This window comes from Macrobrachium nipponense, chromosome 1 (assembly GCF_015104395.2).
Source record: "Macrobrachium nipponense isolate FS-2020 chromosome 1, ASM1510439v2, whole genome shotgun sequence".
Classification (NCBI taxonomy): domain Eukaryota; kingdom Metazoa; phylum Arthropoda; class Malacostraca; order Decapoda; family Palaemonidae; genus Macrobrachium; species Macrobrachium nipponense.
The window spans coordinates 5,669,897-5,684,983 of NC_087200.1; the positions used below are offsets into that span (position 1 = coordinate 5,669,897).

Here is a 15,087-nt window from a genome sequence, read left to right on the forward strand (position 1 = left end):
TGGAGGGGGTCCTGGTTTTCTGGAATGTACCAAAAAAGTATCAAAGTTAAGTCATGTTATGTATGTTTAGTAAGTTACATACAGTAACCATTAACGTACAGTGGTTTGTATCAACATGTAGTACATAGTACATAATCAAACTTGGTTGGAAATTCCTGTAAAAAAACGTTATGTACGTATGTAATATGTACTACTGTATGTAAAAAACCTTACTGTTCATACTTTGTTACACTACATGTTACATGTGATACGTATACTTTCCTGAAGGGTTTTTTCCATCCAAAAATGGTGCTTCTACTTGTAGTTATCCCTTGATGACACTTGTAGTAACAACCTGGAGTTGTGTGAAAAAATGTTGTTCTGGAAGGAAAAAGTAACAAAATTAGTGTACAAAATATACACTACAGAAAGTTGTGAATGCAATATGTTAATTACTGTAGATATATCAAGAGTACTAAAAGAGTTAACTGTATGTTAATTAATTCCTTACTTTTAGTTTAAAGAAATTGTCGTTCAATGTAACCCTGGATGGACAAAGTCTTCTGTGGCCCCATAGCCTACATCATTCAAGGGGGCCCCCCCCAGGGGGTTCTGGAATGTACAAAAAATAATTTTGTCAGTAAGTACTCTATGCATAGTAAGTTACATACAGTAATATGCACCATACAGTGGTTTAATATCACATATAACATGTAGTATAAAACTTAATTTAGAAATTCCTTACATAACTTACCAACTTTTAGTGAGTCTCAAAGCTGTTACCTAGGTTGTGGGAGATGGAGGTGGAGGTGTAGAGCATTCATGATAAGGATGCATTAAAAACAAACCTAACTTCAGTGTGCTTTATCACAGATAACAGGCTAGGATGATGGGCAGTCTGGAATGAAGAATTAATATTAAAGGACAGTATGTAACCACTTAGGTGTACAAAATTTATTGTACGTATGCAAACATTAAACACAACTGAGAATTCCTTACCTCCAGCAAAATGAAGACATGTAGGCTATGTAGAGGTCTGGTTTATGTAAGTCACAGGTGCATGCCAGTCTGGAATGATAATGTAATAGTACTATGATTATAGTATGTATGTTACATCATAACATGGTTATTACATATGTAATATTAAAACATTAATAAAAAAAAATGTCCTTACCAAATTCTAGTGGTTGGCTTGCTTACTGGGATGGTCAATATGGTACATAGAGTGGGGTGGCTGGGCTATGGAGTGGGATGGGCAGGTGCTTGGGAGTCTGGAATGATAAAAAATTATACATATAAAATGATAGTTACTACTACTGTAACTACTGCACATGTTATTACTGTTTGACATATGAGTGTAATACGTATGTTCAAATATAAAAAATGAAGAATTCTTTTACCTGAAGGAATGGGAGAGGGATGATACTACTCGTATCAACTGATTTGGGCTCTGGGAGGTGATACTTGTATCAACTGATGAGGGAACATCTACATCTGGAAAGAATGATAGGGTACATAAATATATTATAAGGTGGATGTAATTGTAGCATATGTACACTTTTAATAAAATTTCTATTAGCAATTTATAAAACATTTTAGTATACAAATGTTGAAGGATTCCTTACCTGATGTATAGGGCGAGGCATCAAAACCATGGAAAGGCTCAGGGTCATCTGGGTCACTGTCACTATCAAAGGGGTCTGAAATGGAAAAAAAAAAAATAATAAGGTTATGCAACATCAAACACATTGTACCACTATGTAAGTTAGTGTACGTATGTATGTAGGGTGTAAACAATTTCCAACATGAAAATGAGAAAAATGAAATTGCTTACCTGATTGTACACGTGCAGGTGGGCGGGCTGATACAGAGGGTCCAGGTACAGGGGGATCTGGAACTGTCACAGGTAGTACAGGGAGATCTGGAACTGTCACAGGTAGTACAGGGGGATCTGGAACTGTCACCACTTCTGCAATAAAATTACAAATGATGAAAATTAATGAAGTTACAATTTACTCTTACATTTAGTTGTTACATTAAAAAATTAACACATTTTAATATGTACACTATGTAAAACACCATAAATTACGTTGTAAAAAGTTCAGAATTATTCCTTACCAGGACTAGGAGTGGGAGGTGGTGGTACTGGAGACTTGTGAAAGAAAGTGTCAAGCCTGGACTGCACACTTCTCTTCGTCTGCTTCTCCTTCAGGGTCTCCTTGTAGAAAGTCACCAAATCCATGATTCCTCTCTTGATTTTGTCAAACCTAGAAACGTTAGGGTCTTCTGCCTCAAAAGAAGCCAAGGCTCTCTCCAGATGAGTAAAACCCTCTGACAAGCCTTTCACAGTTAATGACCTGGGTTTTGGCTCTGGTGCCGCCTCCTCTTCCTCAATCATTTGTTGTTCAAGTTCTAGTAAGTCCTCTGCAGACAATTCCTCTCCATGGGAAGCCAGCAGCTCTGTTACATCATCAGGTTCAAGATCTAGTTGCAGCCTCTTGCTTAGCCCTACGATCTTCCTCGTCACAGTCTCGACGTCTTCTGCCTGGTCAAAGCCTTCAAAACTGTGCACAAACTGTGGACACAGTTTCCTCCAGGCCCCATTTAAAGTGGTCGTCTTCACCTCGTCCCAAGCACTTGCAATGTTCTTCACTGCATCTGCAATGTTGTAGCCCTTCCAGAATTGCTTCCCCCCCCCAGTGTCAACTCCTTGTTAGCTTCTATGGCCCTCAAAGCAAAACGTATGGTCCTTCTAAGGTAGTAAGCCTTGAAATTTGCTATTACTCCCTGGTCCATTGGCTGTATCAGCGATGTGGTATTGGGTGGGAGGTACACCACCTTCACATTAGGATGCATGTCGCTCAATTTGAAGGGTGACCAGGGCATTGTCCAGGACTAAGAGGGCCTTAAAAGGCAGACCCTTCGAAGTCAAATACCGCTCCACTGCTGGCACGAAATGGTCATTGAACCAATCTTCGAAGACCATTAAGGTACCCACGCCTTCTTGTTGAGTTTCCAAAATCACAGGAGTTGACTCTTGAAAATGCCCTTGAAAGCCCTGGATTCCTCGGTCCAAATACACCAGCCAGGGCTTCAGTTTCAAATCACCACTTGCATTGGCCCCAAACAGCAAAGTCAGTCGCTCCCTTTCCAGCTTTATGGCCAGGTGCTGACTTCTCCTCCTTGGAAAGGTACGTTCGATTTGGCATTCTTTTCCAAAATAATCCAGTCTCATCCACATTAAAGACTTGGTCAGCCGTGTAACCACCATCCTTAATTATCTCAGCCAAACCACCTGGAAAACTTTCTGCTGCTTCGCTATCAGCACTAGCAGCTTCACCTTGCAGCTTCACATTATGCAAATTTGCACGAGCCTTAAAACGGTTAAACCAACCTCTACTCGCAGGAAAATTTCCACCACCATCACTGCCTTCGCCAAACTTTTTCACTACTGCCTCATGCAGCGCTCTAGCCTTCTCCTGGATAAACACACTTAAGCTCACCGGAACACGTCGCTGGTTCTGGTCCTCCAGCCAGATCATGAGCAATTTCTCCATTTCAACAATGCTCTGGCTACGTTGCTTCTCGTTTTCTAACCGTTTTGACTTCATCGGTGCAGCATCCTTAACGTGCTTACAGAATACGTTCCTTATCCTTCACAATGGTTACCACCGTGGTCCTGCTCAAGCCTAAAGAAACGGCCTATTTCGGTGTTAGTTTCTCCCTTCTCCGAACGCTTTATCACGTCATATTTGACCTCCATCGTGATGACCTTCCTCTTCTTGGATGAACTATCATCGGAGGAAGTACTTTGGCGTTTAGGAGCCATTGTAAATTAGCGAAAATGGCAAGGAATTTCAGCAACGTCTCAGCACACAACCTAGTGGAATGCAGGCAGGCACGCGATTGAAGTGGTTGTCTTCGTATTGTTACGCTTGGCGTCCTCGACCGTCCGAGGTCGTTGTCGGTCAATTTACCATACAGTTTAATAGCGTTATTAATTTATGCACCTCCGCTCAAAAAACTAGTTCTGCATATAGGTTATCGTTAAAAAGCATAACAAAACGTCGTAACCTTGGAATTTTGTGTTGTAATCTAACCAGAAACTTAGTTTTTTTAATTATGTACTGAAACAAAAGCAATGATTTTTCATTATATTTGCGCTTTTGGACTGTTTTTTAAAACTGCGCATTCCAAGCTAGTGTATTCATTCGCCCCAAACTAGTTCCGCATATGCGGCGTCAGTAAAAAAATTCAAAAAATACGAAAAAAAAAAAGTGTCAAAAATCATCATAACCTCAAAATTTTTGTTGTAATGTAACCAAAAACATATTTTTATTATGTACTGTGCTAAACTATAAAGGATTTTTATCATAGCATGCGTTTTTTTAAAAGCGTCGTTAACTCGGAGCGTCGGAAGCGTCAGCGTCGTAACCTCGGAACAAGCGTCGTAACCCAGGACGGAATTTCCATTGAATATTTAAGAAAAGCGTCGTACCTCGGAAACGTCGTAAGCCGGAACCGTCGTAACCCGGGGACCGCCTGTACTCAAGGAAAGCAAACGACGAGAAGCGGGCAGAGAGCGTCGAACACACACGTCTACTCGCTGTGAGGCCGAAAGCAAAAGTGATTCGTTTACCTCCCAGTCGCGCGCGCGCGCCTGTCGGACAAGCAGTTAACTACCGAACCCCTTGTTCGAAAGCTTACGACCTATCCAGCTGCCGCTAGTACCTTCCTATTGTAAAAGGACCGAAGGTTTGTATGCCGTGTCGGAACAAATATTTTTTCAAAATTGTGAAAGACGACACAGTGTCGCGGAAGCGTAAAATTAGTGATCGTAGTGAACGGTGCTCTCTAGAGAAGGAACCAGAAAGTCTTCCAGAAGTGTTCACGGAGGGAGATTTCCCTCCCAAGCCCTAACCCTCTCCTCCTCACCCTTCCCCTCCTCCCGTCTCCGTCAAGCCAGCAGCCACACTCGCCAAAGGTAAAGTTCAGGTTTTACTGTGCATGCATATTAAATCTAGTGTTTATATTTAATTTCATTCTTCAATTTTATAATTTATGTAATTCCTACACGAATTTTCAACCTTAGTGAACAAAAATAAATGGAAAAATATGAATTGAAATGGTCATTCGTGGTCGGGTGGAACGCATTATTTGCTTTTTATAACATTCTTATGGGAAAATCCATTTAGGTTACAAATTTTTTAGGTTACGAAGCAGGTTCTGGAACGGATTAAATTCGTAACCCAAGGTATTACTGTATATATATATATATATACAGTGGTCCCCCCGTATTCGCGGGGGATGCGTACCAGACCCCCCCGTGAATAGTTAGAACCCGCGAATGTTTGGAACCCCTATAAAAATGCTAAAAACAGCCTATTTTGTTAGTTAAAACTCAAGAAAAACCCACAAAAAATTTTCATACATGGTTTTTTTAATAGTTTTATCACAAAAAGTGCATTTTATGATGAAATTCATCAAAAAAACCAGGGATTTGTGGATGTTTATCATAGAAAAATACCGCGAATGAGCGAATTTTACGCGAATAATGCAGGGAAACGTTCGCGAGAGAAATCCGCGAATGTGTGAGTCCGCGAATCTGGAGAACGCGAATACGGGGGGTCCACTGTATATATGTAAAACCATGCATATAATAAGCGTACTCTTGTAGGGAGGCCGGGACCTCCTTAGCATATCACTAACCTAGAGCAGACCTGGCTGCGCCGGGGTCCTGATCCGCCGGAGTGGGAGGGGATGGTGACTAGCGGTGGGAGAACGCTACCCGAGAGCCGAGGAGAGCCGAGCCCAACCGAGCGTGGTGGCCAATTAAGGCACGGCCGAGCAGGGTCCCCCCCTACTCTACTGGGGAGAGCGGCAGGGAGCCAACCCGCTTGCCGAGAGCCCTTCAGCTACCTCCCCTGTCCCCTTCGAGAGAGGGAGGGAAGGGAGGATGCTCGGTTCGGCTGCCTGAGACAGCGTTAGCGAGCGTACCTCCCCCTAAGGTGGGGGGAGAGGGACTGGAAGGACCGACGCGGGGTGGCTCATACGCGGTCGCCTGGAACTCTCTCGGCCAGGTGGTTAACCACGCTATGAGAAAGGCCAGGCGATCAGAGGCAGCCTATAGGCCAGCCAAAAGCCGTCTCAAGGAACATGTGAAATATAAAATAAACATCCTATCCTAACACGGGAGAAAGGAAGCAAATTTTAGATGGTAGAGTAAGAGAAATGTCCTGGAGAAGCTGGGTCGAGCCAACCGAGAAGGAAGGACGAGCCTGGCGACTCCGAGCAGCTAGCCTATATGCCGTGACGAAAAAACGCTGGGCAGGGGGCCAGGGTGGCTCGAGGACAAGGGAGAAGAACCAGAGTGCTTCGAAAGGTGCCTAACGAAGAAGTAACCTGACAACTAAAATAAACATGCATGCATGAAATTCTAAGCTGAAAGGAAACGACGTAGGCTACGAGCTGAGTGAGAGCTCGGATAACATCCCCCGTGTGGATAAAGAATAAAACGTCAATAAATGCATCAATGAAATCATAAGAATGTACTGCTAAGCAAGAATTGAGCCCAAACGGTATAGGAGACCGAATGGGGCACTAAACAAAGTAACACGTGGGAGCGAGCCGCGAATGGCGGCATGGGGACGGTGCCGCGGACGCCGTCCATAAAAACCTAAATAATTCGGTTAAACGTGCCCAGGGCAGTCCCTAAATGGTGTTAAACATTAATAGCAGTACTTAACTTGAATGCAGTAGAAGCTTGACGTTCCATGACGAAAAAGAAAGAATTCCGTAGAGAACACAACACAAAGCAGAAAAACACGTGCGGTGTGGATCGTGCTATCAAAAGGAATGACGTCAGAGGCGCTAGCCGTAATGGTAGCGAGTAGTGGGCCTTAGATCGGCTCCTCTGTAGATGAGGGATATTGAAGAAGGATGAATCTAAATGGCAAAGGACCTCTGGTAGTGGTTTCACTCACCCCAGAAACCATACCGACACCTTAAATAAGGTGAGCGAGCCAGAATACTCTGGCATTTCCATATTAGCTTTTTTCTCTGGTATTATAGCAATATTTATACCTTAGAAATGTGTGCTAAAGGGACATTTCACGTAGCGACACAGGCTGAGCCCAGAAAAGAGGACAGTGATACATTTCACCAACAAGTGCACAAAACAGAATGATGATAATTTCTCTCGAATCTCTCATGAGAAAGAAAGAGGTTTTCTGCCACTTCACACATCGTCTCAAATAGTTCGAGATGCTGAAAAGAATTGATTGATGAAAGTTCCAACAACTATCACCTCTGATGTCCATGATGATAATTTTGTGTGGTTGTCACGCACCCTTCATCTTCAAGGAAAAGCTGGGCAAATAATGCCTAAAAAATGATATGATACAGGGGAGGTAAAACATGACGTACAAACGAACGAACATTCTCGTAAAACCACTCCCTATCGAATACGTCATGGAAGTGTAATTATTTCATAATTCCTGATCTACACATAATAGAGTTTTCTACATTTTATATTCTCCTTATTAGGAAGGTAATCTATTTTAAATAACACTTATCTCTCACTGGTTCCGCCCACAGAAACAAACGCAACACGAACACAACGTTTGAGGAATTTTTCATGCAAACTCAAGTTTTGTTAATGTGACCTCTGAGACAGTAGATTCTTCTTAACAAAGAACATTGACTTTTGTTTCCATTTGAGCTAATGCTGATATCTTTTATTTCAAAGAATCTCATTGTTCACCACATTTGTCTATCTACTGTAGGTCAACAAAAACTGTAATTTAAATATATAATACTTAGGGAAGTCTTCTAAGAACTTCACCCTAAAAAACTAGTTCGCACTTAGTTTCTTGTTCTTTGCTACCAAACATAAAGGTATCTGAAATAAAGAATGGGATCTTGAAACTTGTGTCTTGACCCTGGACCAAAAATTTGTTTGGGTTGTGGGGATTAAAATTCAAGAGCTTTTCTTCACATGTCAATTTTTTTTGTAAAGCTCTCTGAGGACAAGACAGCAACTACACAATCAAAAAATAGGTTTTGACGCAGATAAACCTATTTTTGTTAATGGCTGTTGGGTCCTCAAAACACTCCCATTTCCCTGACGAAAAGACAGGATTGGGGTAAGGTCATCCTGTATTGATCAACAGAAAGGAATGGTGTCATGGTAGGTGTTTGGTCGTATGTAAACATATGATGGTGCATAGTCACTTCTTGCAGGTTTTGATGTAGATAAACTGGTTTTTAGCATTCGCTGAGGATAAGAAAAGTTGCCCTCTTATCCCGAGTCCATTTATACTCTATCACGTGTTATAATGTTTATCATTATGGAGTTTATGCTATAATACCCGGCCACAAGACCAGCTAAAAGAAAATTCTTTGACATTAGTCTGGTCACCGTGGAGCTCTGGTTAGACCATGGAAGGGTAACTCTTTGAGGACTCGGCATTCCTATGTCTTAAGCCTTTTTTTTAGTCATTGTTATACAAATTCACATATAATGTATATTCTGGACTGCAGTTACTTGAGGATAATGCTGAGTTGCAGGTAGTGGACATATGGATAATTGAGGAATTACTGTACTATTGCATGATGCTAGGTGATTTATGCAGCATTATTTATGGTTTTTCTGCTGATCATATTTTTATAACTGGGTTTTAAATTCTCATCCCTTGGAAAAATTTTATAATGGACATAGTACTGTACTTGCTTCTGTCAAAATCACTCTCTCCTTATTATTGATGTAAGTCTGTCCCCTTTCCCCTATCCAAATATTTTATTTTAATGCCTCTGAACTGTGGTATTCAATATGATCTTGCAACAGGTTACAATTACATCCCTTTACAGGTGTCCTTTTGTCCCCAAATCTCCCGATGATGAACCCTGTAATGGAGTGACTACCTGCCATTAGGTGGAACTTGAACAACTGGAAAGCCAGGTCCTTTAGGATGACCTCTGAAACTAAGCTACTGTCTATAGTTCAACCTGCTGATGCTATACTTTGCAACAATCCCATTGTAGAATTGACCAGCACAGGAGAGATCTAAAAGAGTTTTATTCATATATGATAGCTGTAGTACCCCTGGAGGCATCTTCCAAGGGGAAAGAAGCCAGCTAAGGGAAGCTCAGCAGATTGAACTGTTAGCATTTGCAGCAACAGCAGACATAGCAGTTGGCTTAGTAGGGATAGGAAGCTGCTCCTGTATTGACCATCACCTTCCATGCCAACCCAATCTTCTTCCGAGTGGGGATTGTACTCTGGGGAGGTGCAGGGACATATCCGATGGCAAGATGGAAGTGATAGAGTAACTCCTCAAAGCTAACTTTTCTACCAAAACTCCCCAATACGTAGCAGTAAATTCTCTTGTTGGAAAACCACCTAAAATGGAGGGGATGAAGAATCAGTACAGTTATTGATGCCCTTCATGCCTCTGAATATGACACAAGTTCAGTGTAGTAGCAGCATTGAACTTGTGCAGTAAGACAGGACTTACTTGATGTTTGCTGGCAGGCGAGTTATGTGTATCCACCCAGTGAACCCCTACAACACCGGTTGTAAACACCTTGTCACAAGTTCGTCACCTTTTCAGGTCATGTTGAAGGATGTTTCTGTGCAAAAGATAGTGGTTTTTGTTTCCTCATGAACAAATTATTATGCAGTATATTTCATTTATTACTTGAAAATTTCACATCTACATTCATCCCAACTTTTAAGGTGTTCTCACTATTATATCTTGATGCTTACTGATTCACTACCTAGGTGTCACATAAGTCATATGTAAACAATGTTTTTTTGAGTATGCTTTATGTGATAAGTTAAGCAGTTTGTTGAAAAGATCTTTAAAGTATCGTACATATTGGGAAACTGACACTGCTAAACAATAAATTTTTTTATATATCTTATGGAGCATTGGTTATCTAATTAGAAAGTTGTAAATCAAACTATCATATAATAATCATGGCTGGGTATATACATTTTTATATTTTTTTGATAGAGCTCCAGATCCAAAAGCTGAGGATGCCAGAATACCTGAATCTGAATTACCTAGGTGTAAGTCATGCTCAGGTTTGCTGAGACCTGATGTAGTGTGGTTTGGTGAGGGACTGGATCCTGAAGTCTTGGAAAAGGCAGGTGAGTATAAGACTCCTTGTAAAAACCAGTACATAGTTTTTTGTTCATGAAACTTACCTGTTAGATATATATATATAGCTGTATTCTCCGAAGTCCGACAGAATTTAAAACTTACGACACACGTAGTGGGAGTTAGGTGGTTAGTACCCATTCCCGCCGCTGGGAGGCGGGTATCAGGAACCATTCCCATTTTCTATTCAGATTTTCTCTGTCGCCGGTACTGTAAACATCTGTTTTCAGTACCTCCGTCTTTGGATTTTCGAAACTTTTGGCTACTTAAGTATCCCGATTGATTTTTGGTATTTTGACTTTGGATCTGTGGCTAGGCACATGTTACTTGTGGACTGAATTAGAATTTGGCTTGATTTTCCTTAAAACTAAGATGTCTGGGTTTAGTACGGCTAGCGCCAGGGTTTGTAGTAAGGATGAATGTAGGGTGAGGCTACTGAAAGCATCGGTAGACCCACATACAGTATGTAAGAATTGTAGAGGGCATGTGTGTTTGTATAACGATCGCTGCAAGGAGTGTGAATGTCTTTCGGATTCTGGTTGGAAGACGTATGAATCCTATCTTCACAAGTTAGAGCGTGATAGGATGAGGAGGTCTTCCTCCAAGAGTGTTTCAGATAGTAAACGTCAGGGCATTGATATTTCTCCTACTAACCCTCTAGTAGCATTTGCTTCTCCTAACCCTGTAGTGCCGCCTTCGGGCCCTGAAACAGTGTCTGTGGAGGGTAATGCCCTTTCTATGATTCTTGAGTCATTACGTAATCTGGAATCTAAAGTGCTCGCCTTGGAAGGCAAAAGTGAACCGAGTGCAAAGTGCAGTGATAGTGCCCCTTGTGTTGTGGAGGGGGCGTCAGATCGGCCCTATTTTGCCTCTAGGCCTGGACCTCTGCCGGACTCCCAGGTTTCAGGGAGAGGGCATGTCGAAAGCCGAAGGAGGGTTACGGGGAACCCCCACCGATCTGACGTCCCTTCGGCAGTTTCTGTTGTCACTTCCCAGACTGCCAAGGAGCGTGCGCGTGCACACCTCCTTAAGGAGTGTTTCTCGTCATCAGAGGCTTCTTCCCCGCGCAAGGGGTGGAGCTCTCGGTCGCACTCTCGCCCGTTGAAGAGGAGCTTTCGTGAGCGGGACGCTTTATGTCCTGTTCCTTCTGCTGGTCTGCGATCTTCCCCAGATAGCTTCGCAGCCTTCCCGCCGCAGAAGAGGAGTCGGACGTCATCCGAGGATGACGCCTTCGAGCGCCCTAGTCGCTCTAGAGATCGTGCAGTGGCGGGTCCTGTGAGAAGGAAGAAGGCGTCCCCTCGCTCCTCGTCTTCTCACAGGATCAGCCCTTCTCCTGAGAGGGAGTCTTCTCCTACTGAGAAGATCCTCCGCTCTTTGCAGCAACAACTTGCTTCTGTGCTGTCTAAGAGAGAGGCAGAACCACGTCGTCAAAGGAAGGATGACAGACTGCCCGTTAAGAGAACCAGACAGTCTCCCTCTCCTTCTCCTCGCTCGTCTCTTTCGCCTGTTTCGTTGCCCTCTAGATTTCGTGCAGCTCCTCAGCGGCTATCTAGAGGGCGCGAGGATTGTTTTTCGCAACGTTTTTCCGTCGAGAGGGAGCAACATCGTAGCTCTCGGAGCAGGGACTGCTTTCCCGCTCCTCTGGACGCTCCCCGTTCTTCACTGCGTGATGCTCCGTCGCCTGATCGAGACGTTCTCTCTGCTGCTAAGCAGGATGTTACCCTTCCTGCTAGGATCGCCTCCATGCAAACTGCTTTGCGCAGTAGGATTTCCCACCGAGATGTCTCTCGCTCTTCTCTGAAGGCAGTTTCACTTGCTCATAAGTATGACGCCTGTCCGGAGCGTGACGCTTTTCTGGACGCTTCTGTTGAAGCTCGGCTAGAACTGGACGCTCAGCTGGACGCCAGGCGTGCGCCAGTGGACGGCAGGCGCGTGCGGGTGGACGCCAAACGTGCGCCAGTGGAAGCCAGGAGCGCGCTAGTTGACACTCGGGTGGACGCTGATGTGGACGCTCGTCGACGCTCGCGCGTTCTTGCTGACGCTCTTCAAGATTCTTCACGCCTTCAAGAGGCGCACCGTGTTACTTCTGTTCCTGTTCATGCTTCGGAGTCTTTGGAAGAGACTCACGATACTGCTTTGCCTTCGTCTTCGCAACAGCGCTCCTGTTTAAGACTTGGCCCTAAAGGTCTTTTACCTCTTCCTTCGGTGGTTCCTTCTACCTCACCTGTGGAAGAAGGTGAGGTGAGCAGTGCTACGGAGGAAGCTGACGATGAGCAACCATCTACGTCTGCCTCTTCAGACTACCAGGTCTTTACCCGCCTTCTTCAGAACGCATTTGGAGATACTTTCCAACCTTCTACTCCTCGCTCTCCACCCTCTCAACTTTCGTCTTCGAAAGTCAACAAGACCACGGGTTTTGTGAAAATGAAGAAGTCTCTGTCAACTAAGAGAGCTTTTCGCAAAGTCCAGGATTGGATGGAGTTAAGGAAGGCTCAAGGGAAGACCTCTTTTGCTCTGCCGCCGGAGTCACAAACATAGTAAAGTTACCTTTATGTGGTGTTAGTTTGGTGTTAACGCAACCCCAGTCGGAGAGGGTGCGAACCCAAACAGCTTGAGCTTGGTCCCTAGGGAAGATCACTGTCTCCTTCGGGACCTTGTCTACTCTGACTAGCGCATGTTCTGCTAGTCTGACAAAACCAGGGAATGGGAATTGGAGACCCGGCGGGAAGAGCTCAAAGTCCTCCAGCAGATGGGTTCCTCACCCTTCAATTGTCAACTTCCCATCTGAGAATGGGGCATGCAATGCTAGCCGCCACGGGTTGTTATTGTCAAATGGCGGTAGTTTTGACACATCCGGCACTGTCATAGACAGCGCTGGGGTTCCGGAGTGGAGGAATCCGGTCATCATCTCCTCCAGGGGCCTGATCCTCTCGGTCAGAGATGTTATTGCCTGGCCTGAGGTATCTGAGCCCGAGGCGAGTCGTATCGACTCAAGCCTCTCATCAACCACTTCCCTAACCTTCGACATTAAAAGGTTAGCGAAGGCCTCCTGGTCAAATCCGGACTCCGTCGCCTTGGATTTGGCGGATTTGGCTCTCGACCTCTTAAGAGGGGGAGAATCCTTGGCAGTAGAAGTTGACGGCTGTGGGGCCGACGATGACTCAGTCGCCGCTGACGGAGTCGGTTTCGATCCCTTTGGAAGGGATTTCGGTCTTACCGATTTAATCTTGGGAATGACCGAAAGCGATCCTTCCCAAGCAGGGGTGGACTTAGAGAAGCCCAGGAAAGAAGAGGAAGAAGAAGGATTAGGACTTAAGAGACTACTAGCCTCACTTACCTCCCCACCTACCTCCTCCTCAGTGGCCATTGGTTTAAGGTGAAGGCTGATGGCCGCCACCTCTTCCGCCATCAGGTCCTCTTGTTCCTCCGGGATGGGCAGCGTCGCCAGACGGATGGATTTTATGATGGGGGCGGCAATGTGCGCCGGAACAGCCATCGTAGCCGTGGCCCCCTTGTACAGAAGGGAGCACAATTCTCCATCCAGGACGTACGGCTGTCCCGCCGGCGCATTCTTCCCGAATCCTGACACCCATCCTCTAAGCGCCACCTTTGCCTCATGCCGGGTGGCCGAGGCAGCCTGTCAGAGAGGAAATCGAATTAACATTCCACTCGGGGAATAGTATCTATAAGAAACCTCTTAAGTTATTATAACAGAAATTCCATGCAAATGATGCAGTAAAGATACTTACTCTGCTCATCAGTGAGAAGGGACACCATCTCGTAGCAGACGGTGCATGCGTCCGGATGCCAGACCATGTAGTGCTTGAGTTGCACGGCGCAATTCGCGTGCGAGCAGCAGACTTCATGGCCGTGGGGCTTGCCGAGGGTAGCGGAGCACCCTTCCGCCTGGCAACGGACCATCTGTAAGCGCTGGAGTTAACTTCGACGAAAGCATGCACCTTAACCTAGATATTGGTTCAAGACTTACTCACTAATGACTTCAAACTCCACCCGCTGAATGAATAAAGGAAATTTTGGGTTGGGTTATTTGCCTGCTCCCGATTCCGTCCTTGGAAGGTGAGATGGCCGTGTTCCAAGTATTATGGGATTCTGAGAATCCCCGCCTGATCGGAGAAGAGGAAGGACCTAATCTCTATTACGGTCAGCTGAATCAGAAGGCTACGCATTATCGAAGTCGAATACCTGACCCATCCACCGTCCCCACCGGAGTGGGGAACGACACAAGAACGGAAACTGAGCTGCGGCAACTTAGTGCAACACTCCGGCAGCGGGTGTGAGGGTGAGTCACACTCCGTCGGCACCTTAAAGGTCCGGAGATATCTACAGAGTAGTCCCCAAAGCTTAGCCTACTCAAAGTCTTATCTCTCATTGTCATAAGTAAAGCCGGTGGAACGGGCTGAAGCAGCGGATCAGGGGAAGGTAATTCCTCTATCTGAACTCGAACGCCTCTAGTGGGGGGAGCGTAACTCCTAGCCCGAATCTGTAGCCGGGGGAGGACAACTGGAGGGAGAGACCACTGAGCGGCAGAGCTGTATAAATGTACAATCCGGAGCGATGTCCGCCTGCTGGTGCGATACTAGACCGCTGTAAAGCCGGCGGAGCTATCCACTCAGAGACATAAGGGATTACATATAATACCAGTAACCCCACCGCTCCAACCCCTCTCTTCCCCCACTTAAGTGAAAAAACTCGAGCGGTCGTTCATCAATAAGACTACTAGAACCGCGAGCTATAAGCGTTAGGCAGAGCCGAGCTAGGAAGTGGGGGAGGGGGGGTGGGGGTGGGAGGTGGTATGTGGGGGGGTTGGTCGTGATCGTCTGGCCACCAACCCGATCACAGATGGACACCTATTGAAGGCTGCGTAGCCTACTACTACAGGGGTGTAGTAGGCCGACTGGGCCTATGGCCCGTCGTGATTGGTACA

At 45.1% G+C, this 15,087-nt stretch overlaps 1 protein-coding gene across 1 annotated transcript in view; it reads left to right on the forward strand.

The window, feature by feature from the left end:
- Positions 1–15,087, forward strand: part of LOC135219104 (NAD-dependent protein deacylase-like) — a 182,262-nt gene that overhangs the window by 97,239 nt on the left and 69,936 nt on the right. Inside the window, exon 4 of the mRNA XM_064255546.1 lies at positions 9,996–10,132. Coding sequence (XP_064111616.1) covers positions 9,996–10,132 — 137 coding nt within the window. The remainder of the gene's footprint in view (positions 1–9,995; positions 10,133–15,087) is intronic.